The sequence below is a fragment of the Rhea americana genome, unplaced genomic scaffold (assembly GCF_003343005.1).
Source record: "Rhea americana isolate MKP2758 unplaced genomic scaffold, rheAme1 scaffold_206, whole genome shotgun sequence".
In the NCBI taxonomy this organism is placed as follows: Eukaryota; Metazoa; Chordata; class Aves; order Rheiformes; family Rheidae; genus Rhea; species Rhea americana.
In genome coordinates, this window is record NW_028186217.1 from 304,041 (window position 1) to 320,121 (window position 16,081).

Consider the following 16,081-nt stretch of genomic DNA (forward strand, 5'->3'; position numbering starts at 1 on the left):
ATACACTGGAATCATAAAAATGACAAAAAAAGTAAAAACTGAGTTTCAGACCTACAAAATAACAATCACATTGTGCCTTAAGTGCTACTTTGACACTTCAGACCTTTAGGTCTCACTTTTCTCCTTTCACACCAGTAACATAGGGATACACATTTACCTACCTCTCACAGAATTTAACACTTAAGTGTTTGCAATGTTTGCATAAAACAGAATTGGCTTTCTGGTTAGAATCACAGAATCAGTAAGGCTGGAAGGGACCTCTGGAGATCATCTAGTCCAACGCCCCTACTCAGCAGGGTCACCTAGAGCATGTTAGACAGGGTTGCATCCAGGTGGGCCTTCAATATCTCCAGAGAAGGAGACTCCACAACCTCTCTGAGCAACCTGTTCCAGTGCTCCGTCACCCTCACAGTGAAGAAATTCCCCCTCACGTTCAGGCAGAACTTCCTGTGGTTCAGTTTTTGCCCATTTCTTCTCAGTATGGTGCATTCAAGTTCCACACTCCATGGAAAGAATTCTAGCAGGCTGGCTTCAATTCTCCTCTCCTCCTCCCTGCCAGTATGTAACTTCGGACTGCACTTCTGGTTTTCAGTTTTTCCTCCTTTTTTCTGGTCTGCAGATCTCTCTCAGTAACAAAGCAAATCCTGTTCAGAAAGCACCTTGGACAGACACTGCAGGACTGATGCTAGCTATATTGTCCAGTCTTTGTCAAGTTGTTTTTCTTGTCTTCAATTCGGGTATTCAAATAGTACTCTCGTACATGACTCAAAATTCAAGAGCACACAAAGTTCTCGGWGACATCCTGTATTTTGTTTATGAAAACATGTCACAGAAATTCAGGCAGTGCCACTTTGTAGTCATAAAGTGTCCCATCCTTCACTCTGGCAGCAGCCTCAGGTACTTCGTTAAGTCTCTGAAAACTACACTGATTTTTGGCTAGTATTCATGTGTAATTTAAGCTGACAATTGTTTTTAAAGGAAAACTGCAACTCTACAGTCTGGCCTTAGGCTCCCAAGGTAAGCATTACCCCATTAAGTATAATGGGGTAAGATACCAGAAAAAAATATGGCCTGCTAGATCACAGAGCTACATAAATTGTGCCCCAGGTAGATGACTTGGTTCTGTAACAGTGCTGAGGCATTTCATTCCTGGACTTATCTCTTCTTTCAGACTGCCACATAAGAATGTAAACTTTGAATATGGTGATAACTGTTTTGAAATATATATCTATATTCCTCCGTAGAGACTGAAATTACTACAAATTTGTAACTAAAATATAGCTTACTTGCAAACTACCACCAGAGAGTGCTCTTTCAACACTATCATAATGGGGGAAAAAGTGGGCTACTTGCCTCGGTGGAAGCAACTAAAAATACATTCCTTTGAAACAAAACCACATTCTTTAAGRAGACAATAGCCCAAATCTCTCAAATGTAAGCAGAACTATATTTAGATGCATCAAAGTTGAAAAACAAAGAGCAACTATTCTAAAAGAACCCAAACAACATGTAGCAGTCACATAAACTAGATCAGAATTGAAATAGCTTCAGGATATATTTTTAACATTCACGCTTTCAAAGCTGTGGAGCAGGCTAGAGTCTTCATTGAATTACCTTCTTTGTGAGCTCATGTAGTGAGCAATTCTTGCAATTCTGATAGGCGACATCAGTACATCAATAACTGGGAAAACTCACAGTAAGTGCAATTTCATGTCCTGCTCTAGAACAGGACACAAACTCATCCATGGATAAAAAACCTCACCTGTTTAAATGTGAATTATATGTGCACAATGGAAGCTCTTCAAAAATGGAAGATGGTTGTATCAGGTCAGAGAAAAGGTTTTATCTAAGACAGTATTTTGCCCAGGGAAGAGAAGACTGAGGTGGGATCTTATCAATGTGTACAAGTACCTGAAAGGAGGGTGTCATGGGGACGGGGACAAACTCTTTTCAGCAGTCCCATGTGACAGGACAAGAGTCAATGGGCAAAAAGTGAACCACAGGAAGTTCCGCCTGAATGTGAGAGGGAATTTCTTCACTGTGAGGGTGACGGWGCACTGGAACAGGTTGCTCAGAGAGGTTGTGGAGTCTCCTTCTCTGGAGATATTGAAGGCCTGCCTGGATGCAACCCTGTCTACCATGCTCTGGGTGACCCTGCTGAGCAGGGAGGTTGGACTAGATGATCTCCAGAGGTCCCTTCCAACCTTACTGATTCTGTGATCAGCAAAAGATACTAGATGGGCAACAAAGAGTGATGCACAGCTTCACCTGCTATTTGCCAACAAGTCGGGGATGTGATAACCAAAGGCAGCCTTAGCTGCAGTGATCATGAAATAATGGGTTTCAAGACCCTAACAGGAGTGAAAAAGGCAAATGACAGAGTACAGACAGAGGCTGGAATTTAGAAAAGCAGCCTTCAGCTTCAATTGTTAAGTCAGATCCCATAGAAAAGAGCTCAGGAAAACTATCAGGTGATCAGGTCTTTAAGCACAACCTCTTCCAAACAAAAACACTCCATCCTGATACTCAGAAAAAAGTAGACATATCAGGAGACTGGCCTGGCTAAACATGGCTCATGATTGAACTAATGATTGAGCTTCAATACAAAAAGGCAATATCAATATACAGGAGCTGGAAGCACAGACAGACTTCAAAGGTGGAATTTAGAAACACTGCTGGGCACACTGGGATGATGTTAGGAAAACCAAAGTTCACCTAGAGATCAAATGAACAAGAAGAGTTTCCACTGCTACATGTCTAGTAAAAGGCTTAACAAAGTTTGTGGCCTCACTGTTGAATGGTGTAGGGGGTAGCAACAGTGGATGCAGATGAGGCTGATATACTCTCCTTCCCTACCTCCGTCTTCACCTATTCTCTCCGAGGCCTCTGTGTTTAGAGATGGGGTTCAAGGGCAAATGAAACTACAAGCAGTGGATAAGGACTGAGTGAGGGATTGCTTGCGAGAACCTAATGCATGCAAGTCCAAGGGACCTGACAGGCTGCATCTAAGGGTATGGACAGAACTGGTTGGTGTTCTTGCAAGGCTCCTATCATCTCTGAAAGGTCACAGAGACTGGAGGARGTCTCCAAAAACAGGAGAAAGGCAAATGTTGCACTCATCTTTAAAACAGGCCAAAAAGACAATCAAGGGAACTAGAGGCCAGCCAGCCTGATGTTGGGGGGAAAAAAAATAAAATCATGCAGTGAGCCCTCCAGGAACACATTTCTGGGCATATGAAGAAGGTGATCAGCAACAGTCAGCACAGATTTATCAAGAGTAAATCATGTCTGACAACCTGATTGYCTTCTACGATAAAATGACTGAGTCTGTCGACAAGAAGAGAGCAGAGATGTCATTTACCTCAACTGTAAATGATACTGTCTTTCACAAATATTCCTGTATCCAATTTAGGATGTTACAGTCTGGATAAAGATGAGTAAAACACTAATAGGATGATCAGGCTCAGAAGAGAGTGACAAGTGGGAGTACTGCAGGGTCCATCCTGAAAACTCTCTCATTTAACATCTTTATCAATAACCCACAGGAGGCAATGGAGTACTCTTCAAGTTGGCAGAAGAAAAAAAAWTGGAGGGAGCAGTCAACACATTTGAGGGCAAGGTTACCATCCAGGAGAAGTCAGAGAGACTGGAGAAATGAATGACAAGAACCTTATGAAATTCAGCAAGGACAAAGTCCTGCCTCTGGGAAGGATTAACCTCTTGCTATGATAAAGACTGGGGACTGACCAGCTGGGGAGCACCTCTGCTGTCTTGGCAGACTGCAAGCTGAACATGAGCCAACAGAATGTCATGGCAGCAAAGATGGTCAACAGAATACTGGATTAGATGAACAGGACCACAGCCAGGAGATCATGGGAAATGATTATCCCCCTCAGCACTCATTGTATTTACAACACCATGCACAATTATGGATCTCCAATTCAAGAAAGATATCAATAAACTGAAGCAAATTCAATGGGGGCCACCCCACTGCAGGCAGACCTAACAGAAACTTTCAAATACCTACATGGAGCAGAGAAAATGGAGSTACGCTCTTTGTGATGAGAATGGCAGAAGATTTAGGATGACGGACACAAATAAGAGCAGTTCCAACTGGATGTAAGGGCGTTTGGGGGGGCTTTTTTTGTTTGTTTCTTAAAAAAAAAAAACACACACACACACACACACACACAAGAGGACAGTCAAGCACTGAAACAGATTACTCAGACAGGCTCTGCAGCCTCCATCCTTGGAGGTTTTCAGGATGAGACTGGAAAAAGCCCTGAGCCTCACTTTATAGCTGACTCTGCTTTGAGAGAAGAAGGTTGAAATAGAGATCTCTTAAAGTCCCTTCCAACCTGAGCTTATCGTATTAAGACACATGCTTAGGTTCATGCACATGAATAGCCTATTGTATGTAAAAGAGACTGTTTCCAAGTATTCTTAAGCTTGGAGCACAAAACASAAATCTCAGGTGAAAATGGTCCTTTCACCTAGTCCAGTTTCAAGCATCAGGTAAGCTGATTAAGTAAACAGAAGTTCTATCAGACCTTTCAGGAAGACTCATCCAGCTGTCATCTTCTGCATCAACTAATGTCTTTGAAAGCAGAGCTGCCTTCTTTCTCTGTTCAAGCATGATGGTGTCGTCAATGCAATACAAGAAGATGCTGCCCAAAGACAGTGGCAGTATCTTTGTTTCACACCTTAAGGAATAACAATCACTTTTTGGAATCTCCTTTATTAACCAATTATTTTTGTTCTTGTAACTGACCCTCCTAAACCACAGTACAATTAACTATCATCCCTTCAGAGCTTCAATACTTGTTTAGCTACACTTACATAAAATTAGCAATCTAAGCAATGTTCATTCTAGCTTTCTAGAAAAAGAAACAACTTACTGTGACAGTTTTCCATTCACCATTCCCCTTCCCAGATAGAGTCCTCTCGCTGACAACTTCTTCCTCGTCCTCTTTATTTCTGCTCCTTTATTCACTTCCTTATTGAACTATTTCATTAAGGAAGCTTCTGACTCCAAAAGAACCAGTAGCTTTAGTTCTGCTGTTAATTTCTTGCTCTTYAGTAACTTAAGATGCAGCTTTTCTCTTCCCTCCTTTTATAGTTACAGTCAAGGGTTGAATTGGGGCCAGAAGTATTGGTATTCTTCCAAGCTCTTCTCACAAACAAAAAATCTCCCCTACACAAAAAAAAAGCTCCCCTATCTCCTATGTAAATTATTAAAACACAGGGTCACTCACAGTCAACTGTGCAGATAGGATTGCGCTGCTTTCTGTGTTCCAGTGAAGCTGGAAGCTCAGCTTTCTCTGCCATGGTTTACCCTACCYTTGGGTTATGAGGTTCTAGTGACTGAGCTACTCGCAGACAAATGGGCAAAAAAAGCAGCTGTTACCACACATGCGCTGCAGCAAAGATGTCACTCCATCTCAGTTATGTACATCTGTCATCATGCCTGTCCACTGCGACAGGAGTGATGAAACAGCTACCAGTGCCAACACACTGGACTCCTCACATACAACGACTGATTTCAGACTGATTAGTTCAGACCCAAGCCTTTGAATACCTACCTAAGGGGTAGTGGATGAGAGAAATGGAATGAAAAGTGGAATGCTTGAGAACAGGACAGCAGTTTCAAAGAGATAGTAAGAGAGCCCTATGTTGGTCCACGGAGTGCCCAGACTAGCAATTTCCCATCTGTTCTGAACAGATACTTGTAACCTGCTAAATGTTAAGGTCCCTCTGTGTTTTTCTCAGAGAGATTAGTCCAAATCTGAGAACTCATAATTACATTAATCAAGGAATAGGTATGCCTATGATGGCACAAAATCCTCTTAATCTGAAGGGAACTAAAATATACTCCTCATATTACACCTGCAGCTAATCCATACTGGCAGAAGCATTCTATTCTCTTTGAAGTCATCTGGACAAGAAAACTGCATAGAGTTATATAACATTCAAAGGGGAAGTCATTTAAAACATCCCATTCCTTTCCCACCATGACATTTTTTAGTTTRTCTAAACTTGTGTATTAAAAGACAACTGAAGCAAACTAGAAGGTAAATTAATCTTTCAGAATTAGCAAATGTTCACACGAGTAAGAATAATATACCCAACAAGAAGGGAAAGGAAAGAAAGATATTTTTCCATAATTTTAAATTCTAAAATAAACTGCTTCTTTCTGGATTTATACATTACTTGAATAAAATTTCACAACTTTTATTTTGGTTTAATCATGTATTTTCATATTACACTACTGCTATATGATATCATAAATTACCAGAATTTAATGAGATATTCAAAATGTTCACAATAGCTTTTACTTAACAGGCTACAGTTAAAGAATCTACTTTCTTTCAAGTACCTTGTATCTATTAGCGTGTGACTTTTTAAAAAAGCTAAGAAATTAAGCACAAAACATACTTTTATTATTAACTGAATCCCTTACAGTGGTACTGAAATGCTAGTTTTTCAACAGTTTTATGTAGTAGATAGCCAGATTGAGAGTGGATGAAAGAATTCAAGAAGGAAAAGATTTGTCCAAATCCTACTCAAAATGTTGCATTTTGAAGCAATGACACTGGAGAGTAATACTYGCTCAGGCAGTAGTGAAAAAGAGCAAGGATGTGAAATTAAACAAAAAAACAAACAAAYAAAGAATACTCCCCTGAAGTCATGAACTAGGTCACCCACTAGCAAACTCAGAAAAGCTGCAATGAAAGGAGAAGCAGTAAAAGTGACTTATTACTAATTTAAACATTTTTCTCCTCCAGACATCACAGACCAGTTCTGTGCAAAAATTTCAACATCAATATCAACTACACAAAAACATAAAACATTTTACAGTGGGTTTTTTTATGCCAGAAAGCTCTTCCATGCATTATTTTAAAAATATTTACTCTGGAAAACATATTTTTATTCATTGATCATACAGCATAATTAAATAGATTTTTTAAAATCARCAAATATAGATACAGGACGAGATAAATACATTCTATAGAACAAACATATTCGCTARAAGAGTGCAGTATAAAAGAGTATTGAATATAAAGCCCTCAAATATACACATTTTCATGAATATTAATGTAACTAGCTGTTACTGCATTAAATAGCTGCTATCAGTCTACAATWTTTTTTAAAAAAATTTACAACTCTGGAACACGTTGCCAGGAAAATGTTACTGTTCTTGATTTATTAATCAAATTTTTTATTAAATGGATTTAGACTATATACTTTATCTTCAGACAGTGAACAATTTCAATTCAAGAAAGTTCACAAACTTATCACCGTGTGTGTGTGTGTGTGTGTGTGTAACCAACATGACTCAGTTACAGGAAGAGTTAGAACTACAAAACAGAAACAGAGGTAGAACAAATTATGGTATTTTAAGGGACACTTTTTTCCTTAGTTCTATTACATTAGATACATTCAAATAGTTTTAAAAAAATTTAAAGCATCACTTACATTAAAAACCTATCACTAAGCAGTTCTGTGTGTTCAACTGTACATTGGGGGCAAGAAAGTTAGAATTTATTCTAACAGAATTTATAACAACTTCATCAATACATTTTAGCTYCAAAACACTTATCTTTTTTTATGCAATCTTTGCTTCTTTCATCCACTTCATCCTGAAACAGCTTTGACTTWCTACTCACATGCTACACATTGATTGCTTGAAAATCACTACAGCTAGTATCCTCTCTAATCTTATTATTCCCGCCCCAGTCTCTAACCCGATCATTTATATAAAAGCAACTTCCATCAGCTCGAATTTGATGAAAGTTAAAGGAATAGCACAGAATGTTTTGATCACTCATGGCATCTTATCAACTAGTTAAGTACTTCCACAAAACAATGTTGATTGTTTCTCTTGCAGATTTAAAATGAAAAGCGGAATTCATAATGCCTTCAAAATCATTCCACTGTGATATACAGCCAAAAAAAGAAAAGGACATGGCAAAGATCTCTTGAGGTTCTGAAGTGCTTTGAATGCACTGGTATTTATGTATAAAAGCCACAGGGTCACAATAAAACAGTTAAAGACTCCGTTAGAAGAATGCGCATCATTTTAAATCATGCAGTTGTGAAGTTGGTAAGATATCATCTCATATCTACCTAAAATGCAGTTAAGTTTTCTCAACAGTAATAAAATCAGGGGTAAGAGGCTGGCCTCCCTTAATCTTCAGCAAAAATCCTATTTCTTTCTTCATTATACTCCTCCTAGCTTTTAAAGTTATTACACAAATCACTTGTAATTGGAGGTAAAACACTAAAATATTCTGTGCTCAAATTTTTTACTTGAACTGTCAAAACCAATCCAAAATTACTTGAACATGAAATGACAAAAATATTATTTTAAAATTTTGAAAGGAAAAAATATTTAGATGACTTAACTAAGAACACTTTCTAGAAATTTTATTTATTATCCTCTGGTAATCCTTCGAGTACGGATTTTACTTTAATTTTATGTCAAATGGTTTATTAATCAAGACATTTCTCAGTGCTGACAAAAATAAACTTTCACCATCCTTTGTCCTTCAACATCATAAACATTACAACAAAAGAACTTCAGAACTGTTGAGTGTCTTCTCAAATAATAGAAATATGGACAATTTCACCTGACGCTCAAGCTTTGACCTGAATGAACTCAAGTGGTGCTACTGTGTTGGAATGATTTGTATGTACAGAACACTGATAAAAAGGGAACCAGATGRAGCACCTTATTTAGTAAGGCTCACACAAAAGCACATGGTCATTTCTAAGGACACAAGCTTAGAAAATTAGTAAATTTTTTGCCACAACTTCAGCAGCAACTTATCTATACATTTATACTCTTTTATATATGTGTGTATGTATGTGTATATATATATATACACACACACACACACACACACACGTGTGTATATTTATGTATATCCACAAGTAAAAATATTCTCAAAAGAATACTACTCTAAAGCAATCATTAAAAATAACAGATCACTCTTATACAGTCACTAACATATGCACAAAATAATGTTTTTGTAGCTGTCCTCTACCTACCTGAAATACTGCTCATAAATAATTGGTTTTAAACATACTCAGACATTTCAATTTAGGTATTTGCTAAACCCATAAGAATAAATCTTTGCCACATGAGGAAATATATTTCATTTAAGCACCAATTATCTTTTTTCCCCCTGGGAATATGCAAAGAATATTCACTGTTCTTTTTCTTATTGCAAAATATTAGTATGACTTTATTGTTACTTTTATATAAATTGTGTTAAAAATGCATCAAAGTATTATGAAGATTTTAGTTATCAATTTCATTTTACCTGGAGACTTTTTGTTTGATCTTGACTGCATCAAGAAACACTGCCGTGGCAGCAAAGGTGAAGATGGCAAAGACATGGAGACTCCTTTAGCCAAGTTCATTCTATAAATATCCTCAGAGACAGGCTGATTGCCAATGGGAAAATCAGCATTGTTGCCAGATGTTGCAATAACCTGCAAGGCATTCCCTGGGCAGGAGTCACCTGCTAAAAAAAATTTCATCATCAGTTATGTGATATAGCAAAATAAAAATCAGACAATTACACTGACATACAAATACTCAATACAGAAAAACGTATTTTGACCAGCAATAAGTTAGCATGATCTCTCTTACTACTTACCTTTCACTGCAGAATCTAGGTAATCACTAAAAAACTTTAGATGCCCAAAATTAGAGAGAGTAATATCACTTAGGAGAGCTGGAGAAGAAAAGCTTACATCCAGTACGATTAGCACTTTTCAGACTTCATCCTCAGATGCAAACCACGTTCCATATGAAGACAGAAGCATTTCTATAATTGAAAAGTTATTTCAGGATCACTGTGGTATCTTGAATGTCAAGGTCATCTGACAGCATTTTTTTAATTGAATTAGTTAAGACAGAAGTTTAATTAGTGACCTCCAACACTTAATTAAAAGGTGGCTTACAGAAAGATGACCAACAGATGACCAATCTATGCTTGGCATGGTTATTTTTCTGCTTAAAACCAACAAGTCTGGTTATGTGTAGTTTGACAGTGATTTCCCCCCCCCCCCTTTATCTAAGGAAAAAGCAAGCTTTTCCTTAAAAGAAAAATTAGTTCACAATATAAAGGTTAGGAAGCACAACAAAATAGGAAAACGCACCCAAAATAGGGAAATGTGCCCTGTCAGTGCAGAAATAATAGTTTCAGCTAAATGAAAAATGTGTTTGCAAAACATACTGGAAAAAATACATTGCTCCCAGTAATAATTCAAAGACAGAAGAAATATATGTTAAAATTGCTGTTTCTGTAGGCAGACRACAGTAACAGAGCTGAAAAACAAAGGTTAACAATAAACTACAGCTTTTAATGTCCAAATTAGGATAGTGCTCAATCGTTTACATAAATTCTTATTCAAATTGAATCAGTATGCACAAAAATAAAAAGTGAAATGATGAAAGGTAGTGACCAATTTTTAGATCAATCTGTACAGTAACCAGAAGCATGGCTAAAGTAAAGGAACCCAAAGTGMAACTGAGAGAAAAACAGACAAAATAACAAACATTTTGTTTTAAACAATTTCAAGTAAGAAATCCTAATATCAGGTCTACTTATGTACAGGAAAGAAATATTTTAGTTAAATGGGGCTCTACAAGACTTGCGTTTCTTCTGTCATCATTAACAGCCTTCAATTTTTAACAGGTGTTCTCCTACTCCTTTCACTACAGTCAATCTTAATTGCATAAACTGCACKTCCAGGCTGTATCAGAGGGAAACAAGAACAAACTTAACCTACTGAAAAAAGTAGGAATATCTCTGTCAACTTCACTACCACTCTTCTTAGCAGAATGCATGGAGGAATGTGAAGCCAAACAGGCCTGATGTTTAAACTCTATTTTTCCAAAGCTGCATATATTTAAGATGATTTGTTTTTTTTCTAACCGTATATTTTTCCTCAGAAGAGATACATGAGGACTATGTATCTCTACATTAAATGACTTGAAAGAAAGCTATGTTAGATTTAAGCCGTTCTTAACATTTCATAATTGTAAAACTTCCTCTCTTACTCATCTGAAACCAAGCTACCACCTTCAAAAACTTCTCTCAGTTCATATGAAATTCGTAGCAACAGAAAATGATTTCAAGGGAACCACACTAACCTAATCAAGTCATGACAGAAATTAAAAACTAGATAACTGTAATGGTACACTTTTTTTTTTTTTTTTAAAAAAAAAAAGTCAATTGCAACTATTTTAGGCACATAACTATTACAGGAATATAACTATCAGTTTAAAACAACAAAAACAGTTTCACCGTTTAGTAAGCTAGCAGCAACACACTATGCTTAAAAACATGCAGTCTAAGTACATAATTTTAAGTCTAAACATTTTTAGCGATTATAATTACATATTTGAGAGTTTTGAAAATGCCAAGGTAACTAAATCACTGAGTTCCCATTTACTCTCCATGGAAACCCAGTAGCTAACAGGCTCCTTTGGTGTTCTTCTAGAAATGCTGTTCATACTCGAAGATCAGCATTGGCTATTATTTCAACTAAACTTTGACAACAATTACTTTTAAATATAGACTTAAGATTAGGTATATTCTTATTTATGCAGTATCGCACCTATGAGTTTGCTTCATGAATTAGTTGAAGAAAACACAGAGAAACCAGTTCTTACGCTCCATTTTTCACTTTGGACACAGGCAAAACCCAAAAAAGTAGCATGGTATAACAGCTAACTACAAGTAGAAAATATTTACATTGTTGCTAGGGTTTTTTTCTCTACCTATTGCCAAGGTTGCAATTTGGACACTGTGTAAGCATTCCAATTGAAATGTTAGCAAGAGGGTGCAAGGGAGGAGAGAACAACAAACAGAAGTTACTTCCTCCCCCTTCAGGGTTATTAAGCACACATTGGCCTCCTCAGTTTCCGTTTTCCCCTTTCCTATGAAGGAAGGAATCGTCTTTGTATTATACTGAGTGACTTTTCATGCATCTTTGTCTGTTATAATCTGAAACATTATTTCATAAAAGAGCCCTACAGAAATATCACCAAGCTAAGTTCACTGCTGGAATAAGTCTACTATTGTCAGTAAACTGTATGACTAATTTACTTATGACAATGACTTGAAAAATATTTTTCCCTGTATGCCGACCAATCTGCCTTAGCAATTTTTTTTATAGCAATACTCTGATGTTTCACCACCGCAGACGCTGTGGGGAGAGGTGTAAAGATCAACTTTCCACAACTTGGATTCTAAGGGCAGTATGTTTCAAAAAACAAAACTCCCAAATACATACCACAGAAATTCTCCTTTTCAATCAGAAGTTTTCCTAACTTAACAAAAAGCTTTTGTTCGTTGTCATTCATATACCCTCGTCATTAAGATACAATAGCTCTTCCATTAGTGCAAAAGTTCATACCTTGAAGAAACCCAAACATTCCAACTTCGGCCTTTGAGGACTTAATTTCCCCAGTGTTGCTGGGCAACTATTAGACAGAAACCATCTCAAGAAAGCTGAAACTGTCCAGTGCTCCTCCAGAAAACAGAAAAACTGTTGACAAAAGGCTATGAGATTTCACATGGGCCAATCCCCCACTTGTGGCCTAAAAACAAAACAAAACAGACACCTCCCCCAGGAACTGATGGAAACTTCTGCATCATGATCCTCTGAACACTGCTCCCAGCATAGCCACTACTTGGATAACACAAACATGTTTTCTATGGGAAGAACTATAACAGGTAATAAATAGTAAATAGAAACCTTCAGCATTTGGATGCTAAAACCTTACACAGATTCAAAGGGAGGTTCATAGGGAAGGAACTTGTTGATGGTTAACTGAAAGCTACATTGAGTTCAGGAAGTCCCCAAGCCCATGAACAGTTAGAGGCTGGTGACAGCATAAGCACAGCAGCTGCTTTCCTTGTTTTCTCTCTGCCCTATGCATCCTCTTGTCTTTGTTCTTCCCATTGGCTTTCTCCCCAACAAAAGTAAACTCTCACTCCCCACAAAAAGCGAGCAAAGGGTAAAGAGTTTTTTTCTTTTTGGAGGTTGGGAGGAAAGCTAGGCAGAAGATTTGGAAATATGTCCTGTCTCCATTTGATGCTATAATGAGGCTCATCTTTCTTCATAACCTAAAAGGAAGCCACAGCAGGAAGAATAGCTGTTTCGTGAGAATTCAAGACTGAGATGCTAAGTTCCAACATAGATTATCCAGTGCAACTGAACGTTAAAGTACCAGCCCTCAGGAGTAAACAATTTTATTATACAGTCATGGATCTATACCATAGCAAGAGTTAAAGCATACAATAAAAACAGAGATCTTTGGATGCAGTACATCACTTCTTCTACCTCTTGGTCCTATGGGACCTCTAAATCAATCCATAAATTTTAGTATTATACCAGTACAGCATGAAGGGAGATTCTATGCCTACGTAGCTAACATGAACTGTGGCTGGTTACACTGTATAAATGATAGCGTGGAATGGCAAGCTTCGGTTTACCTGCTTATATCTTTCTTTCCTATGCCTCCAGATCCGTCCTGAATATTTCACTTATCCTAATTACATGTTTTCCATTTTGTATAAATTGGACTAATGAGCAAACCCACACATCAAAACCAGCTTAAGGCAAAATTCCTCTAAAAGGATTGGACCTGCACAAATCACAAAACAGACTCAAAATGAGCAAGCTTGTGGGATCCACAAGGTAATATTTCATGCTTTTCTCACAGCAACTTAGTATTATGAAAAACACGCTGCAAAAATGCATTAGTAACAGCTGGTAAAAGGACAACTTACTGCAATGAAGTCAAAATGTAATCAGCTGCCACACTCTGATGCACACAGAAGACCAAAATTACTTGTTACTATCTCAAAGGTTATTCATTCAAAATATTTTAGCTACCATATTTTCAGAATAGTGCCATTTATTGTTTTAAATGTGCATTATATTTCTTGGTATCTACACCAATGTAATGCAGTCAAACATCAATTCTGGAATAGGAGAAATGTAACATCTCACAATTTTTTTAATAATATCAAGCTAAAAAAGATAAGGAACAGTCCTGTGAAATCACACTTTTTTTATCCTTTAAACCCTCTGAACTATATTTTCTACTGTCAAGGAGCCTCTGGACAACAAAGTTTCATAAGCATCAATCACAAGGAACCAGAGGTCCTAGTCAGGGGTCAAAGTATTTCTGTAAACAACCTAAAAGCTTGAAATAATTTTTTCTTAAAAGCTCTTTCAAAATGAAAATCAAATGGAAATCAAAATCCAGTGACACCTAGCAATGCAACAAGAAGGCTTAATCAGATTAAMAAGTTTCTTTTATTCGTTTATCTAGAACTTGAACTTTGCCTTAAGATGAAATGTTTTAGCTAATACTTTCGTTCAACAGAAAAGATAACTGAAAGGACAGACATTACAGTATATATGTTATTATTACACACAATAAAATGCTTCATTCTTCATTCAATACAAGTTGTGTGCTTGCTTAGAAACCAGAAGAATGTAAAATACTTTACCAGAACATGTGTTAACTAGAATATGGTGCAGATGTTGGAATTTGGATTATTTTAACATACACGAATTCAGATTCTTTTAACATACAAGATTCCAACCTTCAAAACAGTGAAAGCTAATCAATGAAAATGCAGACTCCTTGATCAAGTCTCAATATTGACAGCAACTGCAGGACAGAAAATAYCACACAGACTTCTCTCAATCAGTATTTCTGAGATAGCTAATTTTGTCTTTCTCACTCTTTATCTGTCTACTGAAATGGAACAAAAATCTCTCAGATCACTTTAAAATACTTTGAATTAATATAATACTGTGCTATAACATAAGAAATCTTAAGTTCTGCACTTCTGCTTGAAGATGTTAAAAAAAAAATCTATTAACACTATAGGAAAGTCTCCAAGGCTGACCTAGGGCCGCATTGTCTATCAAAGCCACTGCTGGCTTATGCTCACAGTTCTCAGGGATCAATAAACTGTTACAATAACCCTCCCTCAGCATGGGGAAACACACCCAAGGACGCCCTACACTGCAGAGAAGGCCAAGCTCAAGGTGGGACCACGATGCACAAGGCCACCAGCCAGGACTCAACGTAGACTGGCTGGAGGGAGTGCCCTGCTGGTCCCAGTCTGTAGTGTTGATCTATGCTGCACCAGAAGGACAGAGCTTTAATTGGTTCGAGCGTGTCATGTGCGAGTGTCAAGTGACAGAACAGCTAGGTAGGATGGGTACTTACTCAACTTCTTGTGTTAGTCTGCACTGCAACTTTTGATTTCCATTCCTCAACATGACAATCTGATTTAGAACATAATCCTAGAAAGTAATACTAACACTTCTGTATGATGACGCACCATGAAACAATATCTTTTGAACAGAGAGATTTTTTTATCATCTAAGAACTTCAACATGTTGCTCAATAAGTATGCTCCTGAGGGCACTAAAGTAGACATGATGGGAAGTCAGCCTACTCCTATGATACCATCATTTTCTTGGTAAGSAACATTTGTCTAACATGCATGCCTGCAAACTTTTCTAATGTTTCTTCTGGAATACAGGAGTTATTTGCCCACTATTAGTGTATTACTGTCACTAAAAACTGCAACTTCTACAAATATAGCCATCACTGAAAGTCTGTAAGGCTCTGCAGAGAATCTTGACCATGAAAAACTGTAAATGTGAGGTTAAGAGGCATAATTCCTTTGCTCTTTTAGAGGAAGTAAGAGAAGTTGAGAAAGACATGGAGCTACTGGAGAGAGTCCAGTGCAGGGCTACGAAGATGATCAGAGGGCTGGAGCATCTGCCCTATGAGGAACGGCTGCGAGAGCTGGGCCTCTTCAGCCTGGGGAAGAGAAGCCTGAGGGGGGATCTGATCAATGTGTGCAAGTACCTGAAGGGAGGGTGTCAAGGGGACGGGGACAAACTCTTTTCAGTTGTCCCATGTGACAGGCCAAGAGGCAATGGGCAGAAATTGAAGCACAGGAAGTTCTGCCTGAATGCAAGGAGGAATTTCTTCCCTGTGAGAGTGACGGAGCCCTGGCACAGG

The 16,081-nt window shown here is 37.7% G+C and overlaps 1 protein-coding gene across 5 annotated transcripts in view; it reads right to left on the minus strand.

Annotated features, from left to right (window-relative positions):
• Window positions 1-16,081, minus strand: part of TANC1 (tetratricopeptide repeat, ankyrin repeat and coiled-coil containing 1) — a 106,046-nt gene that overhangs the window by 49,896 nt on the left and 40,069 nt on the right. For 2 of the 5 annotated variants that reach the window (XM_085304314.1, XM_085304309.1), the window contains exon 3: window positions 9,327-9,530. In XM_085304314.1, the coding sequence (XP_085160440.1) occupies window positions 9,327-9,530 (204 nt within the window). Of the gene's footprint in view, window positions 1-4,898; window positions 5,361-9,326; window positions 9,531-9,762; window positions 9,837-16,081 lie in introns of those variants that run through there. The other 3 variants (XM_085304312.1, XM_085304310.1, XM_085304313.1) reach the window with 3 other exon arrangements.